This window comes from Oncorhynchus kisutch, linkage group LG10, assembly GCF_002021735.2.
Source record: "Oncorhynchus kisutch isolate 150728-3 linkage group LG10, Okis_V2, whole genome shotgun sequence".
Taxonomy (NCBI): Eukaryota; Metazoa; Chordata; class Actinopteri; order Salmoniformes; family Salmonidae; genus Oncorhynchus; species Oncorhynchus kisutch.
Window position 1 is genome coordinate 64,387,375 of NC_034183.2, and position 21,945 is coordinate 64,409,319.

Below are 21,945 nucleotides of genomic sequence, written 5' to 3' on the forward strand. Positions count from 1 at the left end.
CTGCCGATCTATAAATGATGTCTCCGTAATCTGGCATGGGTAGGATGGTCACCTGAATCAGGGTTAGTTTGGCAGCTGGGGTGAAAGAGGAGCGATTACGATAGAGGAAACCAAGTCAAGATTTAACTTCAGCCTGCAGCTTTGATATGTGCTGAGAGAAGGACAGTGTATCGTCTAGCCATACTCCCAAGTACTTTTATGAGGTGACTACCTCAAGCTCTAAACTCTTGAGGTAGTAATCACACCTGTGGGAGGAGGGGCATTCTTCTTACCAAACCACATGACCTTTGTTTTGGAGGTGTTCAGAACAAGATTAAGGGTAGAGAACGTTTGTTGGACACTAAGAAAGCTTTGTTGTAGAGCATTTAACACAACATCCAGGGAGGGGCCAGCTGAGTATTAATACACATGGGAGGTCTCACTGTTCTTTTGCATTGATTTGCAATATAGCAATAATACAACCAATAAATAAACTGGAGTATTTTTTTATTAAAGCTAATAATATCTGACAACATTATATTCAGTAATATAACAGAGCTAATCAATAGCTTCATATGTAGCAAGTCAGGTAGACTGATAAATTGTATGGCAAATTCATGATGTTAATAAACATTTATATTTGGATAGTCATATTTATATGTTATGACGTTAAAAAAGTCAATATACAAATGTATATGTTTATTAATATCATGAATTTGGCATTGTATTTATAGGGCTACAGACTTCACACTGGCTTGCTAAAAGAGAGGGACACCATTGTGGGCAATTTGTCTTATTTTACCATTTATCCTGCTAGCTTGTACCCCTTGACCCCTAAAATACATTTTTAATTAGATATTGTCATTGCTATTTCTTTGAATATCAATCTTTTTTATATTACATTTTTCTTCATATTGTGCTTTCAGACTTACAGGCCGTTGCTTTCCTTTATTGTGCAGCAATTATCCTGACCAAAAGGAATGGTCTAAATAATTACAAAAGCAAAAACTAGTAAATAAGGTCTTCATGTGTTTCAAATGCTCCATTGCCACTTGCCAGAGTTACTCTGTATGAACACCAGTAAGGCAAATCCCTGTACAGGTTTTATTTGTTGGATAGTTCTTACATTTTTCTGTGACACCAAGCTCAAAATGTACACTCATTTTTTCAGTCAGATGAAAGAGAAAATAAATTGATACATCATCCTTATATTTCATAAGCTCATTTTAATATTCTCAGGTCATTAAATATTTTACACATTCTGCCCAGCAAGATATTCTAATTTGAATGTTCTACATTGAAATGCATGTTGTATGCAACGATATCCAGCCAATTTAATAGTTTACTACTGTGCCAGTATTTTACCAGCAGTCAACGAAGTTTCAATTATATCTGGTAATCTAAAAAGATGTGAACTACACTGTGTGTACTAAACCTCTAGATTCTGTGTACATTGTGAATATTGTAGGAGTCAATCAATCACAGTCTGAAAACAGTTCAGGTACCATGCATTTAAGAAACAATCAGCTGAAATAATTAGGGGCCGGTCAGGTCCATTAGAACGGTTGCAACATCCAGAACAGTAGGCAATTTCATTACAGATAAGTGTGTGGCTATATACAGAGATACAAGATGGCATTATGTAGAACTACAGATCAACAGCACCATACATACATACAGCTTAGCTTTTAAAGAGAGTGTTGCATATGCCATGGCTGAGAGAGCCAGTGAGTGTGTTTGTTTGTGTGGTTGCTTGCCTTCTTACATCAATGGATTAACCTGAGCTCAAATAGATGCAGAGTAACTAAATGTCTCTCAAAGCACAATTATTTCTCTTTATTTATATATCAGCACAAAGTCCATTGCACAGTGACGACAGCACCCTCACAACATTGGATGGAGGCCACATGATCCTGTCCATCAATGCTGTTACGTTTTAAATTGCTTTACACCATAAGAAGCAAGGTTTCATTTAAGATACCAACCACAATTCTTAAAGTAACATACATGGAAGAGGTGGGAAGAGTCAAAGAGCATGATTCCAGTATCTCCAAATCATATATTCCACAAGTGATTAAACACTATAAATACATTTCCAGATTTTAAAATCACTGTACTGTATCCACATTAGAGATGAGGTCTCACATCGAGGTGAACCAAGACCATGGTATATTCATTCAGTTACTAGTTGTACTTACATGTAAGTGTGTGTGTAGGATAGAGAAAAGTGTGAGAATGTTGATAGCCTACAGACGTGACTGATCACCAGTCTTAGTACACGTGGTGTTTTAGTTTGTACATTTCCTGTCTTAGTTTAACACTGCAGTATGGGATGAAGCAACTCTTTAGGTCATTGTTGTTGTTGATCCAGGCTTCCGTTATTACTTGTTCTACAGTCAGTCGACGTACATGGGGGAGCTGGGAGAAGTAGGCATCTGATCCAGGATTCTGCAGACGTAACTGGCAACATCCACTGAGCGCTCCTCATACATCAGAATGAAAGCATGTTTCTGTATTGAAGAGACACAGAAACATGTTATAATATGTACGGGCGATAAGTATCTCTGCGTGTAATACAATTACATTCATTCATATTTATTCATTTAGCAGACGCCCGTATGCATACATTTTCATACACCCCCTCGTACTGTGGGAATCAAACCTTGAACTGTAAGTGCCATGCTCTACCAACTGAGCCACACGGGACGTACATACTTACCAGAAGCTCTTTGTACTTTGGCCTTTTTGACTCATCCTTTGTTAGGCTAAAGGGGCAAAGGGAATAAATAATTAAAATTCTGCTGTGCAATAAACCACATCATGGGTCTTTGAGACTTAAAAACAGACATTACATGTTTTGTCCACCAGGGGGAAATGAAATCCAGATGATGTCTCATTCAGAAGATTACCTTATAAATTTCACATCTTATTATTTGTGGGTGAATACTGTGAAAGTATGCTGTAGTTTACATTGACAATATTGCTCTGCAGTGATTCAATATACTTCAACTTATACTAGATCATCGTGAGAATAACATTGAAGCAGTGCCAGCCGAAGTTGAATCTTTGTCCTTTACCACAGATTGACAAAGTTGATGAATTTGGGGGAGAACTGCCTGTCTTCTGAGTTGGTAAGCTGTGGAGGTTCTCCCTTCACCACCTGTGTCAACTGGTCAAACACACTGTTCCACTTTGGGTAGGGAAACCGCCCAGTCGCCAGCTCGTACTGTAAAAAAAACCACATGGTGAGTCTACAGTTACAATATTACAAAAACAAAGAATAATCTTGTCTTGTGGATTTAACATTCAGTGTATCTTCAAATAGCTCGTTGAATGTTAAAGACAACGTGGACAAGAGGGTTGAGGACCCACCAGTGTTATCCCCAAACTCCATACGTCTGACCGGACGTCATAGCCTTGTCTGGAGGCACTTGGGTCTATTCTCTCAGGCTGTGGAAGAGACAAGGAAAACATGTTACAATTCATCATAGTGATATCATAGATGGGCCTTTAAAGAGAACAACTCAAATGAAAAACAAACATTAAAATAAAATGTTCAAAATTAGACAACTTGAAGAAAAAAAAATCAAAAACAGAGACTTCTGAGACAAGTGTGTATACAGTCCTCACCATATGCATTTGGACAGTGAAGCTCATCTTATTTTGGCTCTATACTCCAGTATTTTGGATAATCAAATGACTGAAGCAATGGTATAAAATGACACCATATATTTGAGGGTATCTGTTTTGTCAATATTTGAAATAAAAGCAGTTTATGTATCTAGTTCCCCCATTTTAAGAAATCACAAGTATTTGGACAAAATCACAGTAATCTGAAGGTTCATTTTTGGTTCCATATCATTTCTCACACAACTGTATCAAGCTTGTAACTCTATAAACTCTTTTGCTTTTTGGATGCATTTGCAGTTTGTTTTGGGTGCGTTTTAACTTTTAGGCCAGGTCTTGTTCAATTGTAAGAGAATGGTGAATAGTAGTGATGGGAAAGGCATCGGTGCTTTCACCGAAATATGGTTCATTAAACAGAGCGTCATCATCTGTTCACAATGCACATTCAGTGGCATCTGAGTGTGATTATCAGAGAATAGTGTTTTCTCCACTGTTTTCATAAACATTCAGTGGCGCAACGGTAAATCATTGGATTTAGTAGCCTATGATCAGTTGGAATACCAAGGTCACATCTGACGTCAGGCTTCCTTTTTTTGCCCTTCAAGTTAACCAATTCTCAAAAACGGAATCCATGGCATTATTTAGGATGCTTAAGACAGAAATGTTTACTATACTAAATAAAACAAATTTGAACAGTGTAGAAAGTGTGGTTTCACAAAATAATTTTCTAAATAGTGTCTCTTCAATGGTATTTGACCTCATACCCTCACGTCACTAATGCTGCAGATATTTGCTTTAAAGCAGTATCCAAATCCATAGGATGTAGTGATCACAATATTATAGTCATATCTAGGAAAACCAAGGTCCCAAAGGCTGGGCCTAATACAATGTATAAGAGGTCATACAAGAAGTTTTGTAGTGATTCATGTTGATGTAAAGAATATGTGCTGATCTGTGGTGTGTAACGAGGAGCAACAAGACTCTGCACTTGACACATTTATGAAACTACTTATTCCAGTTACTAATAAGCACACACCCATTAAGAAATTGACTAAACTGTTAAATCCCCTTGGATGATGAGGGATTGAAAAATTGTATGGTTGAGAGGGATGAGGCAAAAGGTATGGCAATTAAGTCTGGCAGCCCAACTGACTGGCACAGTAAGTTGGGCTGACTGTTTAATTTGCAATACTGCAAATTAAGAAATCATGTGACTAAACTAGATAAAAAGAAACTACACTATGAAATAAATATAAATTATATAAAGAATGATATCAAAAAGCTTTGGGGCACCTTAAATTACATTTTTGGGGAAAAAAGCCAACTATGCGCCATTTATTGAATGGAGCTCATTCATCACAAAGCCCACTGATATTGCAAACTACTTTAATGACTTTTTCCATTGGCAAGATAATCAAACTTAAGGATGACATGCCAGCAACAAATGCTGAAACTCCACATCCAAGTATATCGGACCAAATTATGAAAAGACAGGAATTGACAAATTGACAACAGAATTTCAGCATGCTTATAGGGAAGGACACTCAAACAAGCACAGCACTTACACAAATGACATGACTGGCTGAGAGAAATTGATGATAAAATGATTGTGGGGGCTGTCTTGTTAGACTTCAGTGCAGCTTTTGACATTATCGATCGTAGTCTGCTGCTGGAAAAACGTATGTGTTATGGCTTTACACCCCCTGATATAATGTGGATAAAGAGTTCCTGGTCTAACAGAACACAGAGGGTGCTCTTTAATGGAAGCCTCTCAAATATAATCCAGTTAGAATCAGGAATTCCCCCAGGTAGCTGTTTAGGCCCCTTGCTTTTTAAATGTTTTACTAATGACATGCAACGGACTTTGAGTAAAGCCAGAGTGTCTATGTATGCGGAAGACTAAACACGTCAGCTACTACAGCGACTGAAATGACTGCAACACTTAATAACAAAGAGCTTCAGTTAGTTTCAGAGTGGGTGGCAAGGAATAAGTTTGCCCTAAATATTTCTAAAACTAAAAGCATTGTATTTGGAACAAAACACTCACTAAACCTCAACTAAATCTTGTAATAAATAATGTGGAAATTGAGCAAGTTGAGATAACTAAACTGCTTGGAGTAACCCTAGATTGTAAACTGTCATGGTCAAAACATATTGATACAACAGTAGCTAAGATGGAGAGAAGTCAGTCTATAATAAAGCGATGCTCTGCCTACTTAACAACACTATCAACAAGGCAGGTTCTACAGGCCCTAGTTTTGTCGCACCTTGACTACTGTTCAGTCGTGTGGTCAGCTGCCACAAATAAAAGGACTTAAAAAAAAGCTATGCAATTGGCTCAGAACAGGGCAGCATGGCTGACCCTTGGATGTACACAGTGAGCTAATATTAATAATACCCATGTCAATCTCTCCTGGCTGAAAGTGGAGGAGAGATGGACTCCATCACTACTTTTATTTATGAGAGGTATTGAGGTATGTTGAATGCACCGAGCGGTCTGTCTAAACTACTGGCACACAGCTCAGACACCCATGCATACCCCACAAGACATGCCACAAGAGGTCTCTTCACAGTCCCCAAGTCCAGAACAGACTATGGGAGGCACACAGCTCAGACATCCATGCATACCCCACAAGACATGCCACAAGAGGTCTCTTCACAGTCCCCAAGTCCAGAACAGACTATGGGAGGCACACAGTACTACATAGAGCCATGACTACATGGAACTCTATTCCACATAAAGTAACTGACGCAAGCAGTAAAATTAGATTTTAAAAAACAAACACCTTATGGAACAGCTGTGAAGCAACACAAACATTGGCACAGACATGCATAAACACGATAAGATACTGTAGATGTGGTAGTGGTGGAGTAGGGACCTGAGGGTTCACAGTTTGTTGTGAAATCTGTGAATGTATTGTAATGTTTTAAAAAATTGTATAAACTGCCTTAATTTTGCTGCACCCCAGGAAGAATTGCTGCTGCTTTGGCAGCAGCTAATGGGGATCCATAATAAATACAATTACTGTATGCTCCATAGTTCCCTACTCTATCTGCTAAACTACATGTGCAAAATCACAACTATATTTATAAGTAGTGTCCAGTAGAAGGCGGTGTTTGAAAGCAGCTTGGATTTGAAGAAAGCTCCGGAACCACGAATTTTGCAGCACACGGTTTGAAAAAACACATGATCAAACAAAGCGTCGGATGTAACTGATGACATACTTCTGATAAAAGATACATGCATCGGCACACCGCTTCAAAGTGATCGCTAAGCAGCTTTTGAAGCATGCCTCGGAGCACCGGTATCAAACCTAAATATCACTATCAAATCATATTTTATTAGTCACATGAGCCGAATACAACAGGTGTAGACCTTACAGTGAAATGCTTACTTACGAGCCCCTAACCAACAGTGTAGACCTTACAGTGAAATGCTTACTTACGAGCCCCTAACCAACAGTGTAGACCTTACAGTGAAATGCTTACTTACGAGCCCCTAACCAACAATGCAGCTGAAGAAAAAAATATATACAGATAAGAGATAAAAGTAGCAAGTAATTAAAGAGCAGCAGTAAAATAACAATAGTGAGACTATATCCAGTTAGTCGAGGTAATATGTACATGTGAGTAGAGTTATTAAAGTGACTTTGCATAGATGATAACAGACAGTAGCAGCGGTGTAAAAGAGGGGGGATGCAAATAGTCTGGGTAGCCATTTCATTAGGTGTTCTTAGTCTTATGGCTTGGGGGTAGAAGCTGTTTAGAAGCCTCTTGGACCTAGACTTGGCACTCCGGTACCGCTTGCTGTGCGGTAGCAGAGAGAACAGTCTGACTAGAGTGGCTGGAGTCTAACAATTTTTAGGGCCTTCCTCTGACACTGCCTGGTATAGAGGTCCTGGATGGCAGGAAGCTTGGTCCCAGTGATGGGAGCTTGGCCCCAGTGATGCTCAGCCTCCGACCGCCTTGCCATACCAGGCAGCGATGCAACCATACTCTCAATGGTGCAGCTGTATAAATCCTTCTGAGGACCTGATGTCCCATGACAAATCTTTTCAGTCTCCTGCGGGGGAATAGGCTTGGTCGTGCCCTCTTCACGACTGTCTTGGTGTGCTCGGACCATGTTAGTTTGTTGGTGATGTGGATACCAAGGAACTTGAAGCTCTCAACCTACTCCACTACAGCCCTGTCAATGAGAATGGGGGTGTGCTCAGTCCTCTTTTTCCTGTAGTCCACAATCATCTCCTTTGTCTTGAATAGATTCACTGTCCAAATACATATGGCACTCAATTCTGTCTATTCAACAGAATACAACATACACCCAAGGGCTGACCCCATTTAGTCAACTGGTCGATTGTTTAGTCGATAGGCTGTTGGTCAACTGAGATGTTTTTAGTCGAGCAGTCGTAAATATTTATTTTATGGCACACCTGTCTGATTTGCGCTACTCTGAGTGGACTAATCCATTGAGGACGACTCTGGGATGCCACATTCCTAGAAAAAGGGGAGTGTGGCTAAGATCAGAGAGGAAGAGAGGCCCAACTCAGCGGAAAATGATTTTTTTTTGTACCTTATCAGTATATCCATAATCTTTACTAAAATGCACAAGACACGTCTCTCGAGAATGAGCTCTTGCGCGTTCATTGTTTCATAACGTCATTGTGTTTACAGTTTGCCCTAATTATTAGTGTATATCAATTTCCCATTACATAGGCTCACCAGTAGTAACCTACATTTACCATTAATTCCCATAATGTCTAATCGACATGTTTGTTAGGTTACGGTCATTTCTGTTAATGCATTCAATATAGTATTAGTCATTTACCCTTCCCATTGTCAAAGTGGAAACATTTGCAGAGCTCACCACCTATGCTACACGTGTGAGAAACAAGTTTTGGGTTATTTCCTGTCATTTAAGAGTTGTCAATTTATTCAGTTTTTTTCTTTGGAGCACACCCGATTACGCATATAGAAGTAGGCCTAGGTTACCTGAACTGCGGGCAAATGTAGGCCTAGAAATGTGCCCATTTGAGATGTCTGATAGTATTTCTGATCGTCTTATCCCACCATCACTAATGAGCTGTAGAGCTTCTCAAAGTAATATTTTCTTAACCTTAAACTGCAAGTAAAGAGAGTCTGTTTTTAGAATCCATTGAAAATGACAATAGGTACTCAACGTATTAGAACAGAAATCCAGCGCTCTCCCTTCCGAAAACCACTTGGCATGAAAGGAAACAATGTAATGCTCTGATCCAGTGGAAACGTCATAAAATACCAGATTACATATTTTCCCTTAAACAGCTGTAGGCTAATTGTGCATGTCCCTGTCGTGGGAAACTCTGAGGGCCCAGAATATTTGATACAATGTTGCAAATTGGCTAGCTTTGGGTCGGACTGTTGAAACGTTTGAAGCTGGTTGCAGACAGGCCACGCGTAACCAATGTGATTTATAAGATATTTATTTTTAGTCAGGATATTGTTTACCTGCAGGCTGCAATGTTTTTGTTGTTTTATGTAGACTATTCTTACATCTTTGGCAATATAAGTTATTTTATATTTGTAGTATTTTTTTCATTTAGATAGAATTTAGATTAACCACATGACAGAGATTAAGATACAAAAACCATTATAAATTAAATGAAACTGTTCCACAAAAATGAGCATATGAAAATCATAACTGGCACGCAGATCGGTAGAAATGGTCAAATAAATTGGCACTCCAAATGGAAAAGGTTGTCGACCCCTGGTGTAGCCTATTACCGGCAACTTCAGGAGCATAACGCAGCCAGACGATCTTGATCACTGGCTCCCTCGAGACATGTGTGTTAATTATTTCAAACAAACTGTGCTTAAAGTACCAGACAAGCTCAATACACATAGTTTGTTTTAAAACACATAGGGTGTGTATATAAAAAAATAAATGTAAAAATTTCAACCAATAGAATGGTCGAAAGAAAAGACTACTCTTGGTCGACCAAGATTCATTTTTAGTCTGGGACAGCCCAACGGAAAACCCTGTCCATGTCCTCATTTCCTGGTTCTACATGCCTTTCATAATAATCACCTCAGCCAGTTACTTCACGTATGACCTCACCTCCACGCATATAAAGAAAAATGCAGTGGTTCCAAACAGTGCCAAGGTCATTAGAAGCAGACTTCTACCAGCCATGCTGCTGAGTGGAGGGAGCACCTCCTCTCCTCTGGCTCATTCATTCATGCACCAGAAATAGATGATGTCACCCATTCACAGCAGTGGGACAGAATTCCCTGACCGCAGCACTGATGTGTTTTATGGCATAGTGGCTACAGCATCAGCTCACCTCTGCCAAGACTGAAAAAGATCTGGCTGCCCAGCTCTCACCTAGGACACAGCTCACAGCTACTCAGACATGTTATGAACTCAAAACACAACTACTCAGACCTACTACACCGTGTATAAAACATTAAGAACACCTGCTCTTTCCATGACAGACTGAACAGGTGAATGCTATGATCCCTTATTGATGTGACTTGTTAAATCCACTTCAATCAATGTAGATGAAGGGGAGGATACAGGTTAAAGGATGTTTTAGCCTTGAGACATGGATTGTGTATGTGTGTCATTCAGAGGGTGAATGGGCAAGACAAAATATTGAAGTGCCTTTGAACGGGGTATGGTAGTAGTTGCCAAGCACACCGGTTTGTCAAGAACTGCAACACTGCTGGGTTTTCCACACTCAACAGTTTCCTGTGTGTATCAAGAATGGTCCACCACCCAAAGGACATCCAGCTTGACAACTGTGGTAAGCATTGGAGTCAACATGGGCCAGCCCACCATACATGTGGAACACTTTCAGCACCTTGTAGAGTCCATGCCCTGACGAATTGAGGCTGTTATGCGGGCAAAAGGTAATGCAACTCAATATTAGGAAGGTTATATTATCAACTCAAAACAACATCGGTGCACATTTAATTTAGATGTGTAATTGCTTTCAAATACATAAAATATTTCCTAATTAAAATGAAAGAACTGTTGATTTAAGAATGATTTGGTACACAATGGTAGTAGCCTTGTGTGGTAGTAGCCTTGTGTGGTAGTAGCCTTAACCTGACACTAGTGTGCAAAATAATTAGTGAGCATATTCCAACATAAACATTTCAGACATGTGGTCACTTGCCAGCTAAATGATCTAAATCATACCAACCAGAGAAGAACAGAGCTAGACTGTCACCTGAACCAAATACCATGAACCCTACTTAATTGTAGTGTAGTACATAATATTCCATTGAAGTGAAATCAATCCCTCTCTAATATCTAGACCAAACAGAGACAAATGGTGCTAAAGCAATTAGCAATGGGGTGGCCAAGAAGCACCTGGCAGGTCAGCAATTTTTATATTTGAAAAGGGAACTGGAGTCATGTGGGTTGGATTCCTGCACTGTGAGCTCACAGCTGTGGGAGCACCAACCCAAACAGCTTTATTCTGACAGACATGAATGAAGTAACCCAGCCCTTCCTTGGCCTTCTGATAGATGCGTGGCAGAGATATGGCAGAGGTGTGCCCTACGTCCTGATAGGGAGATGCCAAATTTAGAATGGAAACTGGAGGGGCCAGGGCTCCCTTCTCCCATCAGCAATACCACCGCCAGAACATTAACCCTGTGATGAGCTCATTCAACTGCACTGCCAGCAGTTTGGACCACTTCAACCATGTCGCATGCACACAGACGGCATGAGATTCCTCTGCAGCTAATCCAAAATAGGAACAAGACAACAAGAACAGATATCAGTAGCGACCATAATATAATTACCAACGCTGCCATCAACAATAAGGAAAGGGGAATCAGAGAGGTGTAGGGGGCTGCCTTAAATTGGCATCCACTTCATCAGTGCCCAGGGAGCAGTTGTTGTTAGGGGTTAACTGCCTTGCTCAATGGCAGAACGGCAGATTTTCCCACCTTGTCGGCTCAGAGATTCGAACTAGCGACCTTTCGGTTACTAGCCCAACAATCTTAATTACCTACCTCCCCTCAATAACAACAACACTACAGCCTCCTTACAACTGACGATCACCACCAAGTCACTAAGTACCAAAACAGTTGAATTCTTATTATGTACTGGATCATGTGAAAGTGAAATGTATTCTTAGAAAGAGCCTTAGTTGTACATCTTCCACTTGTCTAGTCTTTCAGCCATTAATGAAACAATGCACCGAAATCCCCATATATCACTTACTGCCATGTACGGTCTGCACCCTGCATCTCTGGTTTTGGCAATGGAGTCCACCAGCTGCCCACTGATGCCAAAATCACAAAGCTTAATGTTGCCATTCCTGTCCAGGAGGATGTTGGATGGCTTGATGTCTGAGAGGAGAAACATATAGAAGAGATGACAAAGCTAGGCTAAGAGTTCTGGGTAAAGGAAGTGCCACTTCTGTTGTGGTACAGTAAATAGAGCATTAAGAGGTAATAACGGTAATACACATCTCAAATGAGGAAATAAAGAACAAGGTCTCCATTTTGGAGTCATCTTACCTCTGTGAATTATTTTCAAGTATTCTTTTAAGTGGTTAAGTGCTTTCACAGTCTGTAATGAAAACACATAGCAACTAAATTAATATAGAGAAATATGTACCCTTCCTGTCAAATTAATCCATGTAAATTTAATCAGTGTAAATTATGTAAGGAGAAAATGCATGAAAACTTACAGCTAATGTTATTTTGCCTAATATTTCCTCTGGAATCACATCATCTAAAACACAATATACATATTTGTAGAATTTGTCGAAGGAGGTAGACATAAGTTCCATACATATCCAACAGTCCCCCTGACAAAGAAAAGAATCATAAGACATAACATTACTGCGTGAAGACAATACACTGCTTATTGCTAACTACACAGAACGATTGATTGATTTCTCTATATAGGAAATGCATTGGATGTCAATCAACAAAACAGAAGTGAAAAACTTGCATGGTCACCTCTCTGAAAAGAGCCCCGTAAAACTGAACTATGTAGAGACAGTCACTACTCCTCATGACCACATCCAGGTCCATTAGCAGCTGCTTCTGTTCCTTCTCATCAACCGTTGACCTAATCCTCTGTGGGAGACACAAATTGTAATCAGATGCATGTTGCTTTCAATTGCGACCATGGTTGGAAGTCACAGGAGGTTGGTGGCACCGTAATTGGTGAGGACGGGCACGTGGTAAATGGCTGGAGTGGAATTAGTAGAAAGGTATCTACATCAAACACATGGTTTCCATTTGCTCTGTTACAGCCATTATTATAAGCCTTCCTCCCCTTACCATGAGCAACATGTTACCATACCCTGCAATGGGAGTCAGTTACACTTTGGTGATTCTGATGATTACTGAGTGTTCATTTCGCAATATAGCCTAAGATTGATGAGCAGGCATAAATCTCGCCCTGAACACTTCCTGTAGTTTAGTCAATAAGAGGTCAGTAAGGGGCAGTCACCTTGACAGCCATTATCTGGTTGCTGGGCTTGTGCACCATCTTGTTGACAGAGCCGTAAGCGCCCCGCCCAATCTCCCCCAGGTCCTTGAGGTCCTCAGCCGTGAAGTCACAATCGCCACCGGCGGTCTTCAACTTCCCTGATGACTCGATACTATGCGTACGCAGCCTCTCTCTGGCCACAGAAATAGGTGGGAGACAGATAAGAAACAATCTTTGTTAGTGGAGTTAATTTCACCTCAATCATATACTGAACTAAAATGTTAATGCAACATGAAACAATTTCAAAGATTTTGCTGTGTTACAGTTCATATAAAGGAAATCAGTCAGTTTAAATAAATTAGGCCCTAATCTATGGATTTCCTATAACTGGGCAGAGGTGCAGCCATGGGTGGGCCTGGGATGGCATAGGCTCCGACGATCCTGCAGGCAAAGAAGCCGAATGTGGATGTCCTAGGCTTGCGTGATTACACGTGGTCTGCGGTTGTGAGGCCATTTGGACGTACTGACATTTTTTTTTTTTTTTTATGCCGTTGGAGGCGGCTTATGGTAGAGAAATTAACATTAAATTATCTGGCAACAGAGCTGGTGAACATTCCTGCAGTAAGCATGCCAATTGCATGCTGCCTCAAAACTTGAGACATCTGTGGCATTGTGTTGTGACAAAATGGCACATTTGAGTGGCCTTTTATTGTCCACCGCACAAGGTTCACCTGTGTAATGATCATAACGTTTAATCAGCTTTTTGATTTGCCACACCTGTCAGGTGGATGGATTATCTCGATAAAGGATAAAGTGCTCATTAACAGGGATGTAAACAAATTTGTGCATAGAATTTGAGAGAAATAAGCTTTTTGTGCATGTGGAACATTTCTGGAATCTTTAATTTCAGCTCATGAAACATGAGACCAACACTTTACATTTTGCATTTATATTTTTGTTAAATATATATAATACTGCACCTGAAAAAGGATCGTTATTTGGCATCCGTTTGTTCAGTTTGCATTATCCAGCATCAGTCATTTGCTTGTCCAGGGTAACTTAGCAGGTTCATGTTATCATCTAATTACACAGCCAAGACACAGGGCTTATTCACATTCACTACAATGGTGTTGCCCAAATAGGTATTTGAGGCTACACTCAGTTACTGTCGGTTTTCCATGAGCAGGTAGAGATAGAAATACAACAACTGCTAATCATTCCAACCTCACTTAGCCTGTCTTTATTGTAACAGATTGCCTGGGTACCTATACAGTACTGAATGTTACATTGACAATGTGTGGCTTTGGAGATGAAAAGTCTCAGCAGACTGTAGACTAGAGTGCAGAGTCATATAACAATTCATTATGCAGGAGTTTGCATTGTGGCTAATGCAAATTCCGCTCCATGTACATCTTCAGAAAACCACATCCATGCAAAGTTCGGAGGTCAACTTACATGTGGGGGTTCTGGAATGGGGGTCCTGCTGTATTCAGAGTGAATCTGGTTGTTGGTTTGATCGGGGGATTGGCAAAATTTAACTTCAGTGCTTTGCGTTTACCTGATAGTGAAGAGGCAGAGTTTATGTCAGATTGCACACAAGACATCTATGGCAGGGGTAGAGCCAAGAACCAGAAAACAACATTTACACACTCAAAAACAAACAGTTACCATACCACAGAATGAGAGACCAGTAAAGCAATGGAGAGGTAAATTTAACAAGAGTATTCAGGTAAATTTACTGAAGTCATGCAATCCACATCTAGGGACGATGGATGTAAGAGTAATGACCTGCTTCTTACCAAAGGCATCCCTCTTTATATTTCTCTGTGAGAACATACATTTCTTCTATAGATGTTGCTTCTATAGATTTTGAGATTTTGGCTGATACTGAGCTATATGGGAGTCAACAAAACAGGTCTTGACCAAATTAAAATGAATCACGAGTAGGTCTAATAACAGGTTCTCAATCAAATGTGTGTATGCTACAGCCTCAGTGGCCAGGAACAGAAACCCCCTGGAGGTATTTTTACAAGACATGTCCTGGTTGTACCAGTGTCTCATTGCAGATGGTAGGTATATACTTTGACCAGTTAACTGAAGTTGATGCAGAGGCATACAGACACCTGCTCTAAACCATAGCCTAGTACTAGATCACATACCATGGCTATTCAGGCTGGAGGCTTAGCTAAAATCCAAAATCCATCACCTACCATGTTTCAGTAGGTTTTGCTTGGTAATTTAAGCAATAATGAGGGAATAGGTGAGAATTTAAATTAAAAACAGACCATTTTTCTTGATTTTTACATTTCTTTTTTTAAATTTTAGGCTACTACCCAGAGACTGTGAAACATGACAACATTGTGTCATGAAATTCTAACTGAACAAAAGCATTGATCTGACAGAACTGTATCTTTGATAATAGAAAATGTGACTTTTGGCTCATAACCATACATAAGAGTAAAATAGCCTACACTGCAGACTGGAAAATATTGCCAGAGGAGAAGGAGCTTCCCAAGTAAAACTGTTCTGAGTTCACCTTGAAATGAAGGATGCATTCTGTTCTCTCCACCCAAAACACCACAAGAATGTATGTACTCAAATTCCAATAAGATGGCACATGCCATTGGAAATTACACCAGTGTCTCCATGTCTCAACAGGCAAGTGTTTAAGTACAGCTCATGCCAAAAATCACTTACGTGTTCAAAACAAAACAGCTGCAAACTGGTTTGAAAAACAATGCGACAAAACCCCAAGCATTACTAGCTAGTGTTGCTTGTTAGTAGCAAGCTGACTAAAAGTACTCAAACTAAAAAGGTAATGTTTATTCAAAACACACCTAATAAATAAATACAAGCAAAAGGACTACACTTCTGTCAAGATAAAAAATACATTTCCAACACAGTGCTATTTTGTGTAGGTTATCAGTTCAGGCCAAACCAAACAGTGGTAAAGACCAGTTGAAAGCCAAAGTGTGAATCTATATACACCAATGCTAATGGAAGCTCTTAGCTCTATGCTTGTGCCGATGATGGATGATCAGAATATGGATTGGAACGTCTTGGTAAATGAACATTATGAAACTAAATAGTTTGGTGATATCTAATCGTAAGGTAAAAACATACAGGATGGTTAACACCAATTGTTGTTGTTTTTTTAAACTACAGAGAAGTTAAATCAATAAGACTCACAGTTGGACAAGTCTTTCATTCACTTGCTTTGCATCAGTAAAATATTATGACCTAATGTCTTAAATCATAGACCAACATAAGCTGCACTCTAACTCTAGGATAATCAATGTTTAGCCTCAACTATTAGCCTTAACTATCAAAACCGGCACAAGCCTACTAGACCCCAACAACTCTTCACTTGGATTAGTTGAGAAAAGAGGACAGACTCCCCCATACCAGACCATCAGGCGGAAGCAAAGGGTTGAGAACTGTTGGTACTGTAGCAAAAGAGGTTTGGCTTACTTGGGGGAGCTCCAGACAGGTTTATCTGAAACCCTAGAGGTGAGAAGAGAACATTTCTTTTTCATATTTCACCTTTATTTAGGCTACTGTTTGACCGATAAACAAAACAATCAAGTTCTATTAGGAAACGTGGTGAACAACAAACACTGTTCTTTTCAGCTTCAGTTTAGACCAGGGAACGATGCAGCACTGTTTCCCAACACCCGGCACCACCATGACTGACAGCTATTTGAAGTATCTCAAATCAACTTGATTTTGCTAAATGAGGCTTCATTCCTGGAAAGTTCAATGAATCACAGTTTGATGCCAAGTGTGAACAACTACTACACACACTAGAACATGACCAACTAGCCCAATTGAAGAAATGCTGACCGGAAATATTTTATCTGGGCCTAACCTACATGCAATACTTAACTAAATAATTAGGGTACTTATCAGATGTTACCAGCTGAAATGGCAGCAGCCTTGTTATCAATGTTGCATGTTAGAGTTAATAATCATAAATGTACTTAGTTTGAAGCAGTACAAGCTCCTTTGCGTAAGTCCCCCAAATTATACAATAAGAACACAGAGACAACTGGCTGAATAGGCACTGGTGCTAAGGAAGGCCTACTAAAAACATAGGCTTACCTCTTGCACTTGTCTTCTCTATGCTATGGATGGTACATTTCCCAGAGCCTATTGTATGTTGTATGCACTTTTCCAAAAGAAACCAACCAATAACTGGAGTTATAAACATGTATTATTCAAATCTGGAGGACCGTGTTCTGTTATTCTTTTTTTACTGTCAAATGTAACACTGCACTTTGAAATGTCCCTGTAAACAAGTGTGGCTATGGCCTCGTGACATACTCAAATTATTTTCTGCTGAGTGAACTAATGAACTTTTATAACTTGGCCTCACATCAGTGACATAACTGGTAAACGTTTACGCTGAGCATTCCACCACACAGAAAAATGTATTGCTAGGGGGAGATTAAACTACATGCACACACATATAGCAGGAAACAACCAAGATAACTTTGGTATGATTGAGGATTAGCTCAGGCAGATTCAGTGGAGATAAATTGGGGTAGACGTATAAAAACAACAACCTTCAAATGATTTTTTTTTTAATGGAGGGGTGTGAGATAGAAAATGAAATGCATCCACAAAAATGATCCTGGCAGGGAGAGACAATGACAATTGAAGAAACTATTCTTGGGACAGCTCACCATCGATCAGCATCAAGTCAGGAGGGTTATGGGAAGTTAGTAGCATTAAGGAAAGGGAAGAAAAACATCACAGAAATGTCGTTTCAATACTTTGACACTAACAGAAGCAGACCATAACATATGTTTCTTTCATTTACTACCTGTTACATATCAGATTGAGAACGGCATGCAAAAGTATAGAACCAGATCCAAAAGAAACAGTTATTGTTATTAAAGCATCAACAACAAAAGTGTAATATATATATATATATCTTTATAAAATGTGTAATTTTGACAGTAACGTTAGCTACCTGTTTCACTCTGACATCTCCAGCACGTGTTGGATTCTGTAAGTTAAGAAATATATAGTTTGTAAAAACATAGCTAGCTAATATGCATTGGGTGGACATTTAACAGATTTCTCCTGGTGGATGTAAGTTAACGTTATTTGAAATCTAAGAGATTCTCATGCACAAGTTTCACTGGGCTACCAATAACTGCCTGGCCTAGGATACTTCGAGATTTTAGTAATAGAGCCCTTTATCCACTTCACAGGAGTCAGATCAAATCATGGATAATATTTTTGTCTCTGCATCCAGTAGTTGACGTAGTTTCGCGAGCTAATACTAACTAGCGTTAGTGCAATGACTGGAATTATATGGTAACTGCTACAGTAGCATGTTAATAGATAATGAATTTCCCCAAAACACATCCCGACATGATCTTGTTATTTTTAGAACTGCAACAATATTGTAGTTAGCTAGTTAGAGGTAACCTGACATTGAAAGACAGTAATCAACACATGACCACATCCAGATAAATCATGACAGGCCTTCTTATATTCTAGCTAGCTAGCTAACGTTTAGGCTAGCTAGCAATGCCGCTTGTTAGCTAACGTTACCTAGCTAGCGAGTTAACTTACCAACTATTCACTAGTTAACGTAAGCTGTGGTTAGTTGTGGTTAGCTAACGTTGCTTTTGGTGTTAATTTTTTCTAACAAAACCCATTTTCAGAACCCGTTATTTGATTAGAAGACAATGTTTTGGGTGTGAGGGCAACTAATTTTGACAGTCGCTAGCTAACGTTAACTGTAGACACCAAACTAACTAACAAACTAGTAAGTGTGTGGATACAACTGAGGCAAGTTATCTGTTAGTAAGTAGATAGCTAGCTTGCCAGTATAGGTAGCTAGTTCGTTAGCATAGTCATTATGTTACTTCCGTTAACACCACTCACAAAAAAATATCTAGTTATTTACAAGCTGGTATTTTACAATCCTTACCTTGCATACTGCTCATTGTTGTTATGTGTTGCGACTGGGATTGGTGGTGATGTGAGCCTGCGTTATTGCTGTTGTGGCTGGTAGATGTTGTTGAGTTGTTGGGGCTGGGTGTCGCCATTGTGTGTTTGAATTCCATCAGCAGCACTAGGCTGCAATGCAGAGAGCAACTTCACCCTTACAAAACAAGACTGGAGAATAATCAAACTGACTTCTTCCACTCAAATGTGCGTAGTTGATGTAGAGAGCGCTACTGTACAAGACTGTAACTATCAACAAACAGTAAGAAATCGGGACAGTGTTAGACAGTCCAGTAACCACCTTTCCACATAGTCGAGACCAAAGATTGTGGATAAATAAAGATTATTCAGTCAGGCCTTTTACCATTGAAAAAAGGTCAGTTCCGGCTTACTTAACTGGGTGTGTCTCCCATAGACACCAATGCAATAGCAGCTTGGTCTGGTCTACTTAATTTAATTGAACCAGAAAAAAAACCAGACAAAATCAGTGAGTGGGGTGTCTCGCTTCCTCTTCCGTCTCTGGTCGAAACTCTGTCAGCTGACCAAATGTCACTTGCGAACGTGAACACCCACAGCTTCCAACGCGACGCTTCTGTGTTTGTGGGCCGAGTTCGCTGAACACAAATCTAGGCTCAGTTAACCATACCGCCAGCGTTAACTTAATTAAAGCAGTAGGTGGAAGACACATATCTGACCGTGTATCAGTGGGTAGGGGCGATTTCTAGCATTAGGCTATGAATTACCATACAGTGAACAGTAAAATGTCAGTTTACGTACATTAAAGTAGTGTGTAATACTGTCCAGAATTGTTTTTATTTTAAAGTAGCCAAATCAGTATTTAATGTAACAGTAACACATATGTACCTTTTAATCGTTTTCCTTAGTTATATATATTCAGAAAGCAGTTTCCATGATAAAACAATATAGAAAACAACGCGTCTTGGCGACTTTGCAATCGTGCCTATAAATGTAAAGTTGTCGAAACGTCATACCTCAAACCTCACTCTAAAAAATTAACGGATACGGATTCAACGCAAAGTTTATGGTTCAAAGTCCAGGAGGAAAATTTGCTGTCGAATTGCTGATTACTAGAAACTGGTTCTGTAGTTATAGACCGTGACAATGAACGAACCTAGTGAAGTTAAGTGCACAAAAACTAACTTTTCTCTGATCATTTGGAGAGTTTGCAATGTATTCATGTCATTGTTCTTTGCTCTAGCAAGTTATGTGCAGGCAAGTGATTCCCTTATTTGGTTGCATTGTTTGAGATACTTTGTATCTATAGCCTACCGTATTTGGCGTTAGCTGTGGGTATATCTGCTTCTGTTGATCTCATGGATTTAGCAGAGTCATTTAATGAGTGAACATGGTGTATGTCTGTCTGAATATTCGGCCCAACTGAGTAAATCTCATGTCTTATCCTTTGTCTTTTCTATTGGCATAGATTAACGATCCGGATGCAGTGTTATGGATGGTAGGATCACGCTTTTTTTAGTCGTTTAATGTTCTTATGAATTACTATAATCAAAGTGCTTTTTTATTTATTTTATTTACAGTAATCCACATACACACCTTTTCTATTTCCAGGTTGCCTATGCTATTCCAGCAAATCTGTGTTTATTGATTGCCATTAAACCACATGTAACAGGTATGTGGGCATTATGGATGAATAGAGATCCATTAATGACCTTTGCCTATTTTTCCTATTAAAATAACATTTCCATTTTAACATTTTTTGGCCAGTGAAAAAGGCCATTGACTGTTTAGTATCTTGTAGCTATATCATGTGTAGTTAAAGCTAGAAATATATATGCATGAGCCTGCACTACACCCTGAATGTTTAGATGCTTGAGAGACTGTTTTTCAGAGACACTACTTTGGAGGAGAATTGCTAAACTTCATGTGCTTATTTCGACCGCTGTTGTTTCCATGATGGGATGGACTCTGTATAAAGAGCACATCACAAATATCTTCCAGCAAGAGGAGGGAAGGTATAGTCTCACAGTCAAAATATTTTTCTGTTTAGATGAGCATTGTGTACAATAATTATTTTTGGTCACAACTGTTTCACTCTATCCCCAGGGAATTCTCTGGTCTCATGTTGATACTTGTCTGGCTTCTCCTGTGTCAACACTCTGGATGGTAAGGACTTTCAACATAGATTTGGACCTTATCCCAACATGAAATACTTTATTTAAAAAAAGACTTAAACTCAGTACATCACTGATATCTGTACTGTCGTAACTATTTTCTATTAGTTCTATTGGGGCTCTCAGACTGTCTGTTGCTGTTGCCATCACAATCTTCCCCTTTGTGGCCTGGCTGTACTACTACATTAACAAGGAGCTGAGGACCAGCTGGCCCCCGCATTGTAAAACTGCACTGTAGATATCCATTCATTAAGATAGTCCAGTGATGAGTGAGCAACATATCTGCGGGTTGGAACATTTACAAGAGGATATGACCTAGCTACAGTGGCAGTATGGAAATCATGAATGCATTGTTTAAAAAGACACATGTAAAAAAGCACCCCTACTAAACCATACATCTAAATAAGTGACAATGTCATCAATTAGAATGTATATGATTGATACATTTTCCTTTTTTTACTGGAATCATACTTTTCTCTTTCTGAACATTTTTGTTGTTGTAGGCAACCCATTGCACTTGTGGTGATATCTGGTGTAATCACAGTAAAATAAAGCAATTTAATAAGAAATATAAATGGCTTTTTATTTTTCCATCAGAAATCGAAATTGAAAGAAATGCATGTACTGTAGCCTACTCAAGGCTCCAAATAATTAGGTATCTTTAAAAGTAATGTAGGCTATATTTAAATAAATGTAAATCAAACTCATTTTGTTTTTGGTGCTCCTAACTTGTTAAAGTTGGCAGGTAATGTAGGCTACTGCCAATGAAAAGTTAATTTTCTGTAC

The 21,945-nt window shown here is 39.3% G+C and overlaps 2 protein-coding genes across 13 annotated transcripts; one reads left to right on the forward strand and one right to left on the reverse strand.

Annotated features, from left to right (window-relative positions):
• Nucleotides 1-1,185: 1,185 nt before the first annotated feature.
• Nucleotides 1,186-20,415, reverse strand: LOC109898690 (dual specificity mitogen-activated protein kinase kinase 4-like). 11 transcript variants are annotated; one of them, XM_031834686.1, is made up of 14 exons: nt 20,300-20,393; nt 18,993-19,141; nt 18,021-18,056; nt 16,517-16,549; nt 14,501-14,603; nt 13,067-13,238; nt 12,568-12,687; nt 12,294-12,413; nt 12,121-12,172; nt 11,822-11,949; nt 3,352-3,429; nt 3,057-3,205; nt 2,699-2,744; nt 1,186-2,489 (listed from the first exon to the last, which is right to left on the reverse strand). In XM_031834686.1, the coding sequence occupies exons 2-14, from the start codon at nt 19,126-19,128 to the stop codon at nt 2,376-2,378; spliced, it is 1,287 nt and encodes a 428-aa protein (XP_031690546.1). In that variant the 5' UTR covers nt 19,129-19,141; nt 20,300-20,393; the 3' UTR covers nt 1,186-2,375. The 11 variants fall into 11 exon arrangements, with proteins under 11 accessions (XP_031690546.1, XP_031690547.1, XP_031690544.1 ...); XM_031834687.1 differs by lacking the exon at nt 20,300-20,393 and adding an exon at nt 19,874-19,985; XM_031834684.1 differs by lacking the exon at nt 20,300-20,393 and adding an exon at nt 19,402-19,516.
• On the forward strand, nt 19,591-21,728 carry tmem220 (transmembrane protein 220). 2 transcript variants are annotated; one of them, XM_031834692.1, is made up of 6 exons: nt 19,591-20,149; nt 20,454-20,483; nt 20,597-20,657; nt 20,877-21,000; nt 21,092-21,151; nt 21,268-21,728. In XM_031834692.1, the coding sequence occupies exons 1-6, from the start codon at nt 20,132-20,134 to the stop codon at nt 21,395-21,397; spliced, it is 423 nt and encodes a 140-aa protein (XP_031690552.1). In that variant the 5' UTR covers nt 19,591-20,131; the 3' UTR covers nt 21,398-21,728. The 2 variants fall into 2 exon arrangements, with proteins under 2 accessions (XP_031690552.1, XP_020349375.2); XM_020493786.2 differs by having other exon boundaries at nt 19,938-20,242.
• The last annotated feature ends 217 nt before the right edge of the window (nt 21,729-21,945 follow it).

Bases quoted from the DNA above. Each gene is read 5' to 3' on its own strand.
- LOC109898690 (XM_031834686.1), bottom strand. From the start codon at position 19,128: ATGGAATTCAAACACACAATGGCGACACCCAGCCCCAACAACTCAACA. The intron at 3,206-3,351 runs GTGGGTCCTCAA...TTTTTTTTACAG, and splicing joins GGAGTTTGGGGATAACACTG to TACGAGCTGGCGACTGGGCG. The intron at 2,490-2,698 runs GTAAGTATGTAC...TCTTCAATACAG, and splicing joins CAAAGTACAAAGAGCTTCTG to AAACATGCTTTCATTCTGAT.
- tmem220 (XM_020493786.2), top strand. From the start codon at position 20,132: ATGAACGAACCTAGTGAAGTTAAGTGCACAAAAACTAACTTTTCTCTG. The intron at 20,484-20,596 runs GTAGGATCACGC...TTCTATTTCCAG, and splicing joins CGGATGCAGTGTTATGGATG to GTTGCCTATGCTATTCCAGC. The intron at 21,152-21,267 runs GTAAGGACTTTC...ATTTTCTATTAG, and splicing joins CTGTGTCAACACTCTGGATG to TTCTATTGGGGCTCTCAGAC.